At 38.4% G+C, this 16,693-nt stretch overlaps 1 protein-coding gene across 1 annotated transcript in view; it reads left to right on the forward strand.

The window, feature by feature from the left end:
* Window positions 1-654: 654 nt before the first annotated feature.
* Window positions 655-16,693, forward strand: part of OTOA (otoancorin) — a 36,397-nt gene continuing 20,358 nt past the window's right edge. Inside the window, exons 1-17 of the mRNA XM_010570578.1 lie at window positions 655-733; window positions 1,077-1,105; window positions 1,197-1,227; window positions 1,321-1,348; window positions 2,279-2,366; window positions 3,865-3,996; window positions 5,412-5,647; window positions 5,865-5,968; window positions 8,781-8,887; window positions 9,340-9,479; window positions 11,978-12,101; window positions 12,511-12,726; window positions 13,274-13,441; window positions 13,759-13,899; window positions 14,494-14,549; window positions 14,927-15,044; window positions 15,554-15,627. Coding sequence (XP_010568880.1) covers window positions 655-733; window positions 1,077-1,105; window positions 1,197-1,227; window positions 1,321-1,348; window positions 2,279-2,366; window positions 3,865-3,996; window positions 5,412-5,647; window positions 5,865-5,968; window positions 8,781-8,887; window positions 9,340-9,479; window positions 11,978-12,101; window positions 12,511-12,726; window positions 13,274-13,441; window positions 13,759-13,899; window positions 14,494-14,549; window positions 14,927-15,044; window positions 15,554-15,627 — 1,871 coding nt within the window. The remainder of the gene's footprint in view (window positions 734-1,076; window positions 1,106-1,196; window positions 1,228-1,320; window positions 1,349-2,278; window positions 2,367-3,864; window positions 3,997-5,411; window positions 5,648-5,864; window positions 5,969-8,780; window positions 8,888-9,339; window positions 9,480-11,977; window positions 12,102-12,510; window positions 12,727-13,273; window positions 13,442-13,758; window positions 13,900-14,493; window positions 14,550-14,926; window positions 15,045-15,553; window positions 15,628-16,693) is intronic.

Genomic DNA, 16,693 nt, shown 5'->3' on the forward strand with positions numbered 1-16,693 from the left:
GAACTCCGTTTCCCAAAAGTGTTGCTTTCCCTCTGCTTCAGAAGGGCATAAGGACTTTTTGCCCGTTTTTGCAGAGGGAGGGGAGCATTCCTTCCCCCTCCCTGCCTGGAGCACCCTGCACGGACACGGGCAAGCAGGAGGGCCAGGCCCTCCCACCGTTCGAGTTCAGGGATGGAGGGTCCCAGACTGGTCTGCAGTAATCGTGCAGTAATGAGCTAGGAGAAGTTTAGGGTTTGTCCGGAGCTTCTTTACTATTTCCTTTTTCACTCCCTCTACTTCTTTTCTATTTTATCTGAGTTTAAAAGGATTTGTTTGCTTGCTTTAACAAAACTGCATTTAAATCATGTTTAGGTGGAATGTGGCTTAGTAAATGAACAGTGCTACTAGGAAGAAAATTAAAAGAGCTGCTTGGTAAAAGGGAAATAAATCTGGCTGCACAGGCACACTTGGCGGACTTACATTTGCATAAAATATACCTCTATCCTGGAAAAAGATCTAAATTAAAAACTTGGGAGCAAGCACTGTACTCCATAGCTTAAGCCGTCTCTGATTTATAGCTATGAAAGTTTTGGGTAAATATTGCCTTTTGACTCTGTTCTTTTTATTTTCCTTTTCAATCCAAATATCTTCTGATTGTAATAGACACTAGAAGAAATGTCCAGACTTTTGAAGATATGTTTCTTATTGATATCAATGAATCATGCTGAGATTACATACAGTCAGAACTCTGAAGGTAAGACCAGAACTCCTGTATGAGGGATGTATTTTGTGTGCATGGAAGAAGGTATGTGTAGTAAAATAGATGCAGTACTGTTCAGTAACTAGGACCATATTCTCTGCTCTCTTCTCTTCATGAAGCTATGCCAGCACAGAATTTAACCAAGATTGCTTATTATTTAATAGCCTTTTATTTTCACTGTTTTTCTGTAAATACATTTAATCAAAACTGCATTAAATGCTTATTAATAAATTATATATATAGTTTCAATTACTGGACAGAATACATGTATTTTTGTATAACACAGTTGAATGTAAAACATTAAATCAGCTTTTAGTAATGGGATAATCTTTTACAGATTTGCCTCCATTATTACACAAAGCCATGGTTAGTATTTTTATTTGATCTCTCTACTAACATTTTATATTATAAACTAAAAATAATAATTTATTACATATATTTATAATTTTTTCCTTAGGAGGAAATAATAACCGGGAAATATCTGAATGGTAATGTACAAAATTGTTCCCACTTATGCTTCTAAAAGGAATTAAAACTCAATATCTCACCATAACTTTTTATGTTCCATTTTTCATGTGCAGCTCTCCTTGATATACTTCATTTTCAGAGGTAATGTATTACTCTCACCATCTTGATTTTTCAGTATTATTTTGCACTTCAGATATGATCTGTTTCATTTCCACAGAAACTGGAACATTATGGATGGAATGAAATTGGCCCATGTGATTACTTTGATTTAGATCTCCTGTGAGGAGTGTTTCCTCTTAACAAGGAAAAAGCTGTTTTTCATGATAAAGCAAAAAACATGCATAGAATGAGGCTGAGAATAAATACCTGCTACAGTTTTCAGAAGTTTTGATAATTAACTTTGTTCATATGTTTCAGAATGGTGTCTTAAGGGATTTAGGTGCAGTTCCAGCTTTCTGTCCATCTCCCTCTTTCAGTCCTGCTCCATCCCCCATCCATCCCACTTCCTCCAGCTCCTGGCAACTTTTGAATTACTTGCTAATTTTGTCTAAATTTGAAAGAGCAGTATAAGCCTCAAAGGCAATTCCACTCCTACATATTTTGAGAAAATCAATAGCTGTGTAAAGAAGACACACTGAAATTAATGAGTCTCCTGAGGGAAAGGCAGCAGACATTAGTCACTGTACTTACTTTCTACAGGCGGATCAGAAGACGCATAATGGGGTGCCAGGAAGCACACCTATAGCTCCAGACTAGCCACAGCACAGCTTGTCTCATGCCTGGAGATGGTACCACTGGCAGCATGTTGGAAAATTGAGATTCTTGTGGGTGGTTGTGGAGTTAGGTGAAAAAACCCGTAACTAATTCATTCCATTCCTCATTGAACCATGTGTTTTCATTGCATTAAATAGGTCGACTATTAGTCTGGTTAGGCCAGAAAGCTGAATACTTGTGTCATGATGGTGTTACTAGCAGTGTTTGTTTTCCTTATTCCTGTTTTGTCTTGTAATCTGCTATTTTTTATATGTTATGTTATTTTACTGACGTTTTTGGTCCTGTTTTCTGTTACAGTTCTAATGTCTGGACAGCCGATATGCTCACAAAAGTCATGGCATATTTTCATGCCCGGGAAGTTACGTTTAATCTTAGCAGTCTACAGGTTTGTGCCATTTACAATGCATGAAAATTTTTATTTAAAAAGGAATTAAAAAAGCAGCCTATCTCTGTAGCCAAAACTAGGTTGTCAGTAACAGAGATAACTAACACATCTACAGTGTAGCAGGTAAGCAGGAAATAGGAACAGGTTTTTTGGTTGCCTTTTTTCCCTAAGATTGCAGGAGTATGCAAGACAAATAATAATAAAGAAGATCTTTTTGTTTTTCCTCTGATGGAAAGCAGAACTTAGGAGTTTTCAGGCTCAGTGATTGTTTCTGAATTGTGTGTATACACATGCTGTTTCTCCACAAAATGGCAGGTTTCTCCCAGATTTTGACCGTGGCTGTGGTTTGCACTGCTTCTGATGGAATGAGAGGCTCCAGAGCATCCTACAAAACACGTCCACCTTTTAAAGCTCCTCTGAACTCTGTTTTTGTAAATTATCAGTGTGGAAGTGATAGAGGAAAAAGTCGTTGTTCTTTATCCCTGGTCATTATGATTAGTTACAAGCTGGTTTAAGTGGAGCTGTAGCCTGCTAATCAAAACCTGACCCCCTCCCTCCTCCCTACATGCACACACACACTCTAAGAAAGGAAAGTGTCAAGTGTGCCATCTCTGAGCCTCAGGCATTCCCAAAAGCCCACGGCCATGTAGCTCCACAGCGCTCAAACCTTTTCCCAAGCTCTGTTTCACTGTCACAGCTCATCCAAACCTACATGAGACTAGCGCTGCCTCTTCCCATTTGATTAGGGTTATTAACCATTTAAGGCTGTAAGCAGGCCTGGACCCTCTAGACAACAAGGACCTATCTATGTTAATATTTGTTGGTGGCAGTGCAAGCTAAGCAAAGACAACAAAGAACAGTTTCAACTCAAATTCCAAACCAATTCGGAAATAGTTCTGTCAGGAATTAGAAGGGGTTTTACTCCAGTCTGGTGCTAATGAGCCTTACAGTGCTTTCTGTTCCAATGTTATAATTCCCCTTAGATTTTCAAAACAGGCATGAGATTGTTAACTGGTAATGCAGTTTGATGTGAGAGAGACTATTTTTGCCTTACAACCTGGTACAGAGTTTTCCTCCCATCTAATTGCACATTTCCTTCCTTTTTTTAAGTAATAATAATATGCACATGGTACCTGATTTTTTCTGAGCTTTTTAAAAGTTTCATTTTCACAGCTCTGCTGTGTGAAGCAGGAAAGCATTATTACTCTTGTTTTATGAAGTGAGAAGCTGAAGGCATTTTTGTTAAATGGCTCACTGGAGAGGACTCACTCATGAAGCCAAGAACAGGATTTTAAAATTACTGACTGTCAGAATTACATTTAGATTATTTTTATTTACAGTTTGTGTTGAGTATAGTTATTCTAGTCATTGACAACACGGACAATACAGGAGCTAAGTACTTATCTCTCCTTAAGCAGACATTTTCAGGGAGTAAAAGATGCCGCTAGTACAATAGTATGAGTTTTATGTCTATTACACATATTTTTCTATACTTCAGATGTCCATAAAAAGTTACCTGAAGAACCTTTTATACCAGCCTAGGCAACTACTATCCGAATTTCAACAGCTTGATCAGCAGCAGTTCCAAACTGCTATGAAGTATCTCTTCAACAGCAGAAAGGACCATCTTGTAAGTCACTTTGCATTTGCAAAAAAGAAAAGCTGCTGTCAATGGTTTAGATAAATGGGAAGGGGCCAGACTGGGGGTCTTGCAGTGCGCGCCATGCAGTTACTTAGCTGGCTTGGATTAGATTCCAGGAGCCTCTCTCCTTAGGTTGGATTTATTTCATTTAATTCTAGTTGTCTAAAAGTTTGGTGCCAAGTCCAAGTCAGTTGTCTGGATTTTCTGTGTAATTAGCGGAGAGAAATGCATCTCCAGAGAATGATTTACCTTCCTGTGCAAGTATCTCAGGTAGGTAGGACCAGTTGTTCCCAGGGAGTATCTGCTTCTCTTCAGCAGCTACAAAGAGAGCCAAGATGACTAAAGAAGGTGAAAATAGTTATCTTGTTAATTAGTTATGGGAGCGTGCAAGCAAATTGTTAGGCAATTTGGAGGGGAGGCAGCCTAACATCATTTGCTTGCCTCTGTGGTATGTTCCCTGTGTGACCCATCTCAAAAGTCTCACTCAAAGTCAGCGAATGCCACCCAGGGAGGATCTCCACTGCGGGGCTGGGATCGGAGCCTGATGTATGAGAGCACTTGGCATCTCCTCTGCTGGGAGGAAGGGCCTCCAGTGTGGGCATCACTGAGGGGGTGGAGATTCATATGAGAGAAAGGGAGAGCATTTCCCCAGACGCGTGAGGTGACTGCCCAGAACAAACACGGTATAATCCACTATTCAAACAACGGTGGAGCAGCTCCTGCTGCCAGAGCACGCAGGATAGGTGTGCAGCATGCACTGGGAGCCAGAGCGGTAGAGCATAAGCCCTTTCAATAAACTGTAAATTTTGTCTTCTCAAATGGCATATGAGTTCTTCCAGGACTGAAAATATTACATGAACAAATCACCAGGCCTGGGACTGTGAGCTCTGAACAGGCTGTCTTAGACACATCAACTTGTGAGACAGAGCAACCTAATAATCTATGCCCAACCAGCGTGACTTTATTCCCTGGGCTTGGTTCTTTGATGTTGCCTTGTCTTCTGGAGGGGATGTTTGTAGTAACGGCTGCAAGAAATACTGCTTGGGAAAAGGTCTGTTCCAGAAATGTCTACATATTAAATTATGTATGAAATAATACCCATTCAATTCCAATATCCTTTCATTTTCCAAATAACTAATTCTTCTGTGACAGCACACAGCACAACTTCAGCCATTTGGATTATTTTTCTGTTCTTCATTTTGATTTTGTCAAAAGATTCAAGTTGGTCTCTGGCCAATGCCAGAAAGGAATTATCTGAAGTAATGCAACCAGGCGGTATTTTGCAGCTATTTTTCATGAGAACAGCACCATATTTTTAGTAGAGTGCTTTCTGTTAGGCCTCAAAATGAACAATATATTGAGTTAATCAAAGAGACGTTCTTTTAACCCTTTGTTGCTTGCAGGAAATGGGAAATATTATTCTTGATTGGGACAAGATTCGAGAGAGCATTTTTCAAAGCCCAGGAGTAAACAGGACCTTGTTCCATATAACACTGGATAAATGCTTTCTGGCTCTGAGTGCTTTGGATTGTGTGGATATCCTAAGCCAGGTTTTGCGTGTGTCAGCGGTGAACTATCTCCAACCTGATGTCATTGGGAGCCTCCCAAACATTCTGCTGGAGGATGCTTTCAGAAACTTGTAAGACATTTATTTTGCAGACACAATTAATACTATGTAGTATTTGCTGACTACACACACTTTTAAAAAGAGGTTACTCTATGGTCTTAGTCTATTTTCCAGATACAGTTTTCTGCTTATGTGTTGCTGTTTCTAAAAACATTTGTTCATGTGCGTCATTTAAAACAAAATAAATAGTTAACTCATTAGTGAACTAACATGCCCTTGTATCACTTAGATCAACAGTATTCAAGGACCTCTATGACAAAACCTCAGCAAATACACAGAGAGCTCTGTATGACTGGATGAAGCAGATTCTACAAAAATCCTACAACATGAGTGGTATGTTATGTACAAAGTATTTTCTTCTCGCTTATCATAAGAGAAAACCAGTCAGCAAAAGGCCTATCCATTGTATTGAATTGTTTCCCAAATTTAACACAAGTTTGTTTAAGAGTAGCTGTCTTGAATACCTTTGGTCCAGAATATGGTAAATATATTTGTTATTCACAGCAAATAGGTCTCCAAAGATGCTTGCTCTTCATCTCTTGTGCACAGAGCTATACAGAAAGTCTCTGCACTCAACTTCTTTTTCTAAGACTTGAATAGGATACAGTTGTCAGGTACTCTGCACAGGCGTGTTGTTCGCTTCTGAACTCCTATTTAGACTAGAAAAATAGATCTGTCTCAGAATACATTAGCCAATGCACTGTTTAAAAATACGAAAGAAATGCAGGATGTTGTGAAAGTTCTACTGCACATGACACTGACTCATTCAGAAAAGGGACAAGGTAAAAACAAAGTTAATTAATTCTGATTTTATGCATTTTACCACATCTGTTTACCTTGTTAATGTGTCTTCAACAGATGTGCCACATCTGGGACAGTGCAGGACAGGCTCCACGAGGGGGCTGTAAAGTGGCAGCGGCACTGACACAACAGCCAGTGCTTGGGTTTCACTGAACATCCCAGCAGTGCTGTCGTGGGAGCATTTTGGACATTTAGATGTGTATGTTCCTCCTCTTTCCCTGGAAATCAAAGGCAAAACGCCCACTTCTTCAATGGAGCTAAATTTGGTTCCTGGGACTTCTGCTGTCTCAAAATATCAGAGTAACCCGTTAAGTCATAGAGACAAAGTTCATGACGCTGCTATGAGGTGGTATTACTTGCCAGCACATTACTGGGGAAGCAAAGATGCAGAACTTGCCTGATGCTACTCTGCAGTCCTGGGAAAATCCCACAGCATCAGACATCTTGGGTTGTGTCTGAAACATGAGTGAACCCTCAGTTTGTGAAAGATCACCCAGCTCAGGAGGGACTGAGAATTACCATGCCTCTCTTACCTCCTGGTTGCTGCTTCAAATGCAAAGCAGCGCAGATATGGTGAATCCACTCCTGAAGGCATCGGGTGTAGACTCATTACCAGCTAGTTCTGGTAGTGTGAGCTGCAGAACCCATCACTCCTGAGCAGGCAGAGTTGGACTGCTACCAACATACAGGCTGACAGGTCTAAAACTCACTCAAGTATATCTGCACACCACGGGTCACAGCACGGAGTGTGGGACAACAGAAGAGTCCTACAATAGTCTGATTTATTCACTTTTACTTTATATGTGGGTAGCACTGGGACCACCTGGGAAAGGGATTAGCCCTCTGCAGAAGCAGCATCTTCTTCAGTGAAGCTCGGCAGAAAAGAAACTTGAAAGAAGCCTCCTATTTGTGGTGCTTATGGGGCCACCTTCCAAGCATTTTTGCTGGTTTTGGTGACAGAGAGCTCATTGCCATGCCTCTGTTATCCCTGCAGAAATGCAGAGGGTTTTTCCATCATACTGCATCTCCCTGCTGTGTCAGGCAGCCCCTGCAGCTGGATCACTGGGTGGGCAAGAGATGACATGGGGTTTCTATATCTTAGAGTCAAACCTTTCAAGAAATTTGTCACTCAGCCAGTTATCACGTTTTGTATATTAAAAACACTGAGGTATTCAGAGACGAAGCATGCTGGTAGCCCTTGTGAAAAGAGGAGGCTGTAACTTTTGGATTTTGTACCTTATTTAAAAATAACAAAACCATTTTTGGGGATCACGGCTACCATGGTTGGTAACTGCAAGTCGGTTCTGCTAAAGGCCACAGTCAACATCCTTAAATTGTTCTAGTTTTTATTGAACTCTTTTATCATTACATTTCAACTCTCTTAATATTCCTGGTAATGGGAGGTAATATCACTTAAAAAACCAGAGGCCTGACAGGTCCACTGGGAGCATTGTCTTGCCTCAGCTAAGGAGCTTAGATCTGTGTTTTTAAAAAAATCGCTTACTAAATGGGGTTCTTCAGCTTCTGATATTTATAGGCTGGTCTTTTTCAGATGCTGAAAACTGCTCAAAATGCACTTACAATTTTATTTTACAGAGTTGTGAGTATCAGCACTGATAAGGAATATGTGCAGAGGTGTCACAAGTTGAACCATCCAAATTATGACACCTTGGAGAACACACTGTCTTTGTGGCTCAGAGTACCCACCTAGTCCATAAATACTTATTTCTCAGGGATATTTGGATCTTGATTTCATTTTCAATCCTTGGGAGAATGTTACTAAATGAATGACATTTTTTAACTGTTATGCAGTGTTTTGTATTTTTTGCCAACCTATTTCCATATAGGTATATGAATGATTTTTCATTTTCTCCATTATTGCTATCGCATATTGCTGAAGTAAGCGGTATCATCAATAATAATATATAAGATGTATAAAGTGTTACAAAGTATCATGCCTTCCTGGTGTTCTTAAATAATACATTTGATTAGGAAAACTGAATTTAAAAAATGCTGCTCCATATTTAATACTATTGGTTTAATTTTTCCTGTCCCATACTTTATCCATTTTCTATTTCGGCAACATAAAACATTAATCATTTTCATATGAGAAAATTTGAGACGTTTGAAACACTGTTTCATCTTCATTAAAAAATGTGTGGGCTCATAAAAATGTGGTGCTAAAATCTAGCTAATGAAGGGAACCTGACTCTCTCTGTTAAGGATTTTTCTGATTTGCAAATTTTTTTTTTATTAGTTACCAATAACAATATACTGGGTACAATGTATTTGAAAAATAATGTCTTTCTTAACATTGTAGTGAGTTTTTATTTGTACAAAACAGAGTTCAATGAATCAACTTCTTGGGTCAGTGCAGAAAACTTATGGATTTTGGGAAGATACATGGTCCATCTCCCGTTAGAAGAAATTCTGAAAATTAGTCTTAGTGAAGTAAGTAACAAAATTTGGTTGGATATATCATTGTCAAGTGATGTCAGCTACAAACAGTATGAACACAAATGCAAACTTAAACTTAAAAAAAAGTTTATGTATTTTAATTACTTAAATATAAAGTGAATCCAAATGCATTGTCAACCAAATATTCTTCTCTTTTTGGAATTTGAAAGTGCCTATCATTAATATGTAATTATTTATCTGTATCAGACTTCTGTGACTTGTACTGAAAGATAGGGACCAAAGACAGAAGACCCTCAAATTATTTGACAGTTTGACAGAGAATCGCTCATTCAGCTTTGCCTTCAAAAATACTGTATTATCCAAATCTATCTTCTTCCTTTCTCTATAACGTGAATGCAGTCAATGAATTTAGAGTGTAAAACATATCTTTTATTGGATGTAATTGTTTGATAATCCTGATGCATGATTTTGTTTGTTCTGGTCAGATAAGACTATTCATTAGCTATGACAACGCAACAAAGCAGTTGGACACGGTGTATGATATCACACCAGAGCTTGCACAGGCTTTCCTGGAAAGAATAAACTCATCAGGATTTGACATGAGAAACACTTCAACTATCTACAGGCAAGACTGCTTTTCTTTTTCTTTTATGGCTGTGTATGGAGAGAATGAATAAGTAAGGAGAAAAGAGAGGAGCAGTAAGTAGCTGATGAAATTGTTGATGTGGCATAGCTTTTTCCTTCCAGCAGAAGAATCTAGTCTGAAATCCAACCCTGTTTAGCAACAGTGAAGAATTGCTACTTCACAAATTTTTGGAGGTGTGCCTAATTAGCTAATGCTTTGTCTCCTGCTCCACAATGAGGATTTGTCTATAGTATTAGTAGGAGGACTACAGCAGTATCTGGGAGAGCCAATTGAAGCTCTATCACATTGTACAGTGCAGCAATAAAATAAATTAGGATAGTGGGACATGAGTTGCCTTGGCTGTTTGAATCACAGAAGATGGAAGTGTTTCATGGAAATCATGTTACAGTTAGGATTGAAGGAGGAAATCTTAGCTCATGCCAGCCAGGACTGCAAGTGGTTTTTAATTGACGTGGGTGTCACCAGAGAGGTCGCAAAATGAAGAGGTCCTGTCCTCTTTGTCTTGCAGGGTGGAGATGAGCCATGTTTAAACGCATGCGACTGTTACGTGTGTAAGCAGGAAACTGCATTTTCAGGGCTGTCAAATCAGCACTGAACTTACTTTAACAGTGATAAAAAAACCAAACAACTGCTCTTACTCATAAATACGCAGTGAGCATGAGCTATCTGCAAGAAAGTGCTGTACTCCACATTTACATTTACTCTGTTGTATCAATGGATGTATTTAGTCCCAAGACACCACTGTCTGAAGTTATTTGTAGTCTCCTTGGGGGATACCTTGGAGTTTTAAACTAATGGAGAATATGCTTTATGGCTTCAGAGCTCCTGTCATTATTGCGGTGTAACTCACTGACTTCCATGAGGTATTGCTGATTGTTGGAGGTGTAAGCAAGAGAAGAATTATGCCCACACTCTAAATTTCAATGTCAGAAATCTTAAAAATGATTTTACCGCTCACGAGAGGTGCCACATTCTCACAGATGAGAGAAATGTCATGCTCCATAATCCTTAATATATTCCATTTTTACAACACACTTATTTTATATTACTCATTTTAACCATACTGATGATTTAAATGCACTTTTACTTTTAAGAAGTAGTATTATTCATTGCTGCTAATCCCAAAGGAGATGAAGAGCTCTGGGTGGCTATGCAATAATGCATCAGAAGGTAATTATTTGTTATAAAAATGCTGTTATAGATGTTTCTTTGATTTGTATGTTAGTTTGATGATGTCCCATGAATTCAGATGGGCTGCTGAAGCAGTATTTTTTTACATCACTAAGCAGGTGGTTGTTGAGGGACTAGAGGAAGTAAAAGCTAAGCCTTTCTGCGCTGCACAATTTTACTGAGTTTGTGATATTGCTGCAGCATTGTCCACTGTTGATGTAATTCACATCTGGACATTATTGCCTAGACTCTGCCTATGCCTGCATCATTGAATTGCTAAAAAGCAAAGACTGTAGCAGGAAAGCTGGGCTTTGGCCACATCTTTGTAGATTCTTGTTTTGTGTAAATTATGAAAGCAAAGACTAAGAGTTTACAGGGACAGGGGATTGATTCAGGGTTTCTACAAACGAATTCATCACCATCACTATAAAGTCCAGAGAGAGAGATACACAATTCAGACCTCTTTCTTGGCAGGGCTGCAGGTAATGGCAGTAAATAAGCACAAGGCCTAAGTCGGGAGGCCACCTACAGCAGGCGCTTACCCTTGGTGGTATGACTGCTTCTCTCCACCAGCTATGGCTGTGGTTGAGCTTTACAGAGGCTAATGGAAATGCTGACTTAAATATTACAGCATGGGTACTGCAAAGAAAAATGAGCTCCACATCTGGTTCACAACACTGCTTTGCAAAGTGCTGTGCTGGCACAACTGAGACAGTGAACCTCAGCACGTCTTCTCCTAACCAGTGTTGAACTGGGCAGGTCTTCATCCATCGGCCAGTCATATGTTTGATGTGAAATACAGCAAGCTTTGTCTAAACCTGAAATGATAAAGAGGGTATGTAGTGCTCTAGATGCTGCTGTGACACATGAATGAGTTATGTTGCATGTGAAATCCAAGCAGGATTTAGAGTTCAAAACATCCAATCAATCCAGATAAGAGCTCAGCAAGCCACTTCTAGAAACTTATTAGTAGCCCTCCATCCTTTTCAAAGCGGAGATTATACTGCAAATTCTGCCAAGGGGAGTGGAGTCGTTAGCTGGGAAAACCCAGCCACAGACAAAGGGAACCAGGAAAGCTAAGTTTTTGACAGCACAAGCAATCTGGGTAGACTTCAGCTGAACACAGAGAACAGTGCATATGTCTTATACCCCAGTTTCAGGCTATGTGGACTGCAGTTTAATGCACTAGTGACAGACAGAAATGTCTCAAGTTTTGAGCACAAGTAGGGTATACCATACTATATTTGAGTTTTCTGAGAGTGACACCTTTTGTGTCAGAAGTTAGCTAATGTATTTCTTCTATATAGGCTAGGTTTATTGGTTTGCTTTTATGATGGAATGGAACAGATGGATGCAGCTGTGGCCCGGGCTTTACTTCATCAAATGATTAAATGCAATCAGTTGAAAGGTTTCCAAGCCGAGGTTCAGAAGGTGGGTACTGTACTTGTTCTTCTTGACTAACCTAATCCTGAAAACAGAGGAGGAGGGACTTTATTCTTGAATATGGAAAGAAAAGAGTGAAAAATTCTGGGTATCTAAGAAATAAGTGGAAATAGTTCTCGAGCACATAATGCAAATAAAAGCCCATTTTGGTGTGGGGGGTTTTTTTGGTTTGTTGGTTTGGTTTTTTTTACAGTGCTCATTCTTTTCTTATTCTATTTCCTCCTGTTCCATATTCCTTTCACAACTGTGGTTCTGTTTTTGAATTTTTATGAAGTGTGTGGTCACTAAATGTTTGCCAATGCCTCTTCCAGAAACTCCAGTTAAAGTTTTGGGTGATAATGGAAATCGGTTCTTGGCAGATTTTTATTCCCCATCTGCTTTTTTTTGTTTGCTTTAGCTCAAATCTCAACTCCTTAACATTGCCATGCAAAACCAGTCATTGAATGATACCCTTGGATCTCTGTCAGATGCTGTGGTTGGACTAACTTCAAGTCAGCTGGAATCTTTGTCACCTGAAGCAGTGCATAATGCTATTGCAACATTAAACCAAGTCTCTGGGTGGGCAAAAAGCCAAGTTATGATTTTATCCAGTAAATACCTCTCTTATGAAAAGGTACCTCTGATAACAGCTTTCCTACCTTCTGTTTTTAAAAGTGAAATGGCTTTTTCTCAATATTAACCATAAATTTTGAAAAGTTTGGTACAAGACTTCTTTTTAGTACTGTTAGTGGTCTGAACATTTTCTTTAAATCAAATAAAAACATCCAAGACTGTACCTCCCAAAGTAATTCTCTAGTAACAGAGAGAATGACTATTTGCATTTGGCAGTTGTATATACTATTTTGTCTGTGTCACTGCCCTAAGCAGAATTTTTATGATCAGAGATCCCAGACTATATATTCAAATATACCGTAATGGAACGAATCAGGGTCTTCTCTGAAATTTCAAAAAAAGGAACCTCTGAGAAAATTGTCACATTTGTTCCCTGGACAGACTTGTCTGAATTGAAAGAAATCTGAGGAAAGAGCATCCCCGGGCAAGAAACGTATTAAGTATTCAACAGTAATAGTTTTGATTTATTTATTAACTTCTGCTTTTAAATATATCTGCTGTTCACAAGCCAGAACACTTTCTGTTTGTTTGTGCTGTTACCTCTGCAGGTTTTGTCATTTTATAATGTTAGTCAAATGGGCGCATTGGTAACTGGTATTAGCACCCAGTCATTCTACAGCATGAACCCAAAGGAGCTTTCTCAGATTATTCGAGGCACGACATCCCAATACTTGACTGACTTATCGCCTGCACAACAACAAGGGATCCTCAGGAAGGTGATTATAAACTCAAGTGTGTAGCAAGTTCTCCCTGCACAAGAGTACAATAACCAGATATGCAGAGCATGCCTTAAAATGTTGTCACTGAGATGTGTGTTTTAGCTCAAAGGTTAATATTTCTAATGTTTTTTCTGAACACGAAGTATATTTTGAAAGCTCTCTGTTGCTTAGTTCCGTGGCGTTTTTAATACTGACATGTTTTTCCTTTATCCTCTTAAGAGAACTATTACACAGAATAGAAAGAAGGGCAAATCCTGTAAATCTAAGCAGCAGTTCTGAAATGCCATGTATTTATCTGTTCCTCTTCCTTTTAGATAGCTGCATCTGGAGATTTTTCTTCATCAGTCAAAGATATACAAGGAGCTTTCTTTAAAGAAATATCTCTTTCCGGTTTATGGAAGCAGACTGGATATAATTCTTCAATGATGAAAGAAAAAGAACTAAGAAGAAGCCAGGTAAAAGTTATTATGCACTTCCCATTCCACTGCAATTTAGTATGATGGAAGAATAGCAACAGTGTTATAATACATATGTGTTCAAGGAACATAGGTAAAAGGAAGGAACTGCCCCAAATATATCTTGACATAAACAACCAGAAGTCATTTAGAGCCTAGGCAGCATTATGAGACAATGCTATGGAAAGGGAAGTGTTAATATGCTGAGTTTAAAAGTCTTCGGGGTTCTGCCACATAAATTCTCTCTTTCCAGTACTGAATACTAGACATTTGCATGTACAGTCAGCCCTTTGACTCTGAGAGGTGAAAGGTTGGACCAGATGATCTCCAGAGGTCCCTTCAAACTTGAATTATTCAGTGTTTGCGTGCCATGGACATGTTTAACATCATCCCATAATGCCAGTCAGCGATGTCTTGTCTTGTGAAGAAGAAATTCAGCACTGGATGCCAAACCTTTTGGTTGGCCAAGGTGGACCATAGAAATGCCTTTAGAGTACATAAGAGAGTTAAGCATACAAAAACCTTGCAGTAGTTATTGTATCTTACAACTGGATTATCTAAGCTTAACTTTAAATATGGTGGGTTTTATTTCAGGCTTTGTATCTGTATGAATTACTGTCTAAGAAAAACTACCCTGTTGACCTTCTAAGGTAGGGATGATAGTCTCTCTTGAAATGGGGTTTAAGTCTAGTTTTGTGATGAGAGTAACTTTGAGGTAAACAATATGTGGTTATTTTGTACTATCTTATGTTATTCATTCCTTGATACCACAGGATAATTCACCTTCCTCATTAAAAAGGATCTCCAAATCCAAACTCAGGATCAAAGCATTGCAGAGGTTTTAGTATTTTAAGGCTCAGTCAATATTTTTCAGTTTGATTACATTTTTACTTTCAATAGCCTTTTGGTTACAAGAAATGGGAAAGAGAGGTGGTCAAGGAACTGTATCTTTAGAACATGGTTGTGGGCAGTAAGGACTAGATCCTGCTTAAATATTCAGAAGATTGAATTTTACTTTTCCTCTCAGCACAGGACAGCTTGTGAAAGGAATAACTTGTCAACTCATTGAAAGTATGAGCACAGACGTTTGTTTAAACAATTTTAAATTGTTTGAAATGAATCTTCATCTGCTTTCTCCATATCAGGTAAAACCAAAAAAAGAGTTTGTGTACATAAACATACTACCCAATATGCAAACTGTAGGTAAATTAGAATTTGGTTAATTCTTTCTTTTTTTTTCTTTTTTTTCCCCAAATCTTCTATGTGTGAACTTGTCTGTTAACATATTTCATTTAAATCTTTTATGTGTGAATTTGTCTGGTTTTGTACTTAATTTTGACAACTTCATTTGTCACGTACAAATTGCAAGAAATTCCTACAGTCCTTCTAAATTGCTAATTCATGAGTAATCTGTTTGGAAATATATATAAGTTTCAAAAACATGCAAATGCTTTCATGCACCCAAATATAGGATATTTCATCTCTGATGTCTACAAAACCAAAACTCTAAACAACTTAAAAGCAGAGAAAATTGCTCTTTGAAGAGAATATGCACAGTTTTATAGATGCTAATTTATAAGCCATAAACAAACCATATTTTCATTCTTCTCAAAATTTCCAAATGTTTAAGATCTTAAATTTTTGTTGCTTTTAGGTTAATTGTTTGGCTTGGAAGTTGTGGAAAGTCTCCAATGCATCTATTCCTCCCTTCCTCTTACTGGTGCTTCCGTGAGTTACATCTTTACTACATCTTAAGTTACTGCATTTGCAGCACTACATTCAGAGTAGTCCTTCTGAGCACTTTGTTAATAATCTCTTCAGTTCTAAGAAAACTGATGATTCAAACAAATGGTAATTTATAAAAAGTGGTTACTGACTGTAGCCAAAATCTGTGTCAAGTGAAAGCTGGCAATACTTGGTGTCTTTTAGTAGAGCCCATTTTTGTCACAACCGTGGATTCCTTTGCATTCTTGAAATCAGTCCCCCTCAAAGCGCTCTGGGTGCAGACTAAATCACGGTGCAGTGGTGTGGCAGCAGTGAAAAAGCTTGTAATATTGCTGCTTGTACTGTTGCTGATGTCTGCTAAAACAAAGGGATTAATTTGTTGGGCTTTCTTAAACATAATTGTTTAGTATCACAAAACTAACTTAAATGTAGTTTATGCTGAACTATTTTCTTTGGGTTTGTTTTTTTTTTCCTTGGTGGTTCCCCCCCCCCCCAGGTTGTGAGACTTGGTTTGCTTATTTGTTTAGGGTTTTTTTTTGAGAGTGGATATGTAAGACAAAGCCGTTGGGTACTGCCCAAGAATATTGCTCTGTATGGTTAAAAACATTTCAGTGTGTTTAAAGACATTTTTGTAAGTTAGCAAAACTTCGCATTATGTAAATAGCAAAGTAGTATTCAGGGACAGCTTTTTTCCCTAGAAAAAAAAAATTGTACCTTGATGGGAACTTCTGAGTTGTACAACTTGTTAATTCCCCTTTTTCTTTATTTCTTTCTTCCTACATGCTTAAAGGGATAAAAGGGAATGAGAACTATTCTTTTCCTGGAATATTTTTAATTGAAAAAAAGTAAGAAAAGGATCCTTTTTGAAAAGGAATTACTCTATTTAAGAGCAATAAAATAATAATAGAAAGACTTTAATACAAGGCTTTCTACAAACTGCAGCACCAAGTTATTTGGCCAACAGTTGCATGTTGCTTGTTCAGGACCATCAGAAGTCACTGGTGCTTTTGCCTACAAAGCCTGGTAAGGCTGGCCTTGCACCGCTTTGCGATATGGCTTTATTTAAAAA

This window comes from Haliaeetus leucocephalus, unplaced genomic scaffold, assembly GCF_000737465.1.
Source record: "Haliaeetus leucocephalus isolate CR32 unplaced genomic scaffold, Haliaeetus_leucocephalus-4.0 Scaffold295, whole genome shotgun sequence".
Taxonomy (NCBI): Eukaryota; Metazoa; Chordata; class Aves; order Accipitriformes; family Accipitridae; genus Haliaeetus; species Haliaeetus leucocephalus.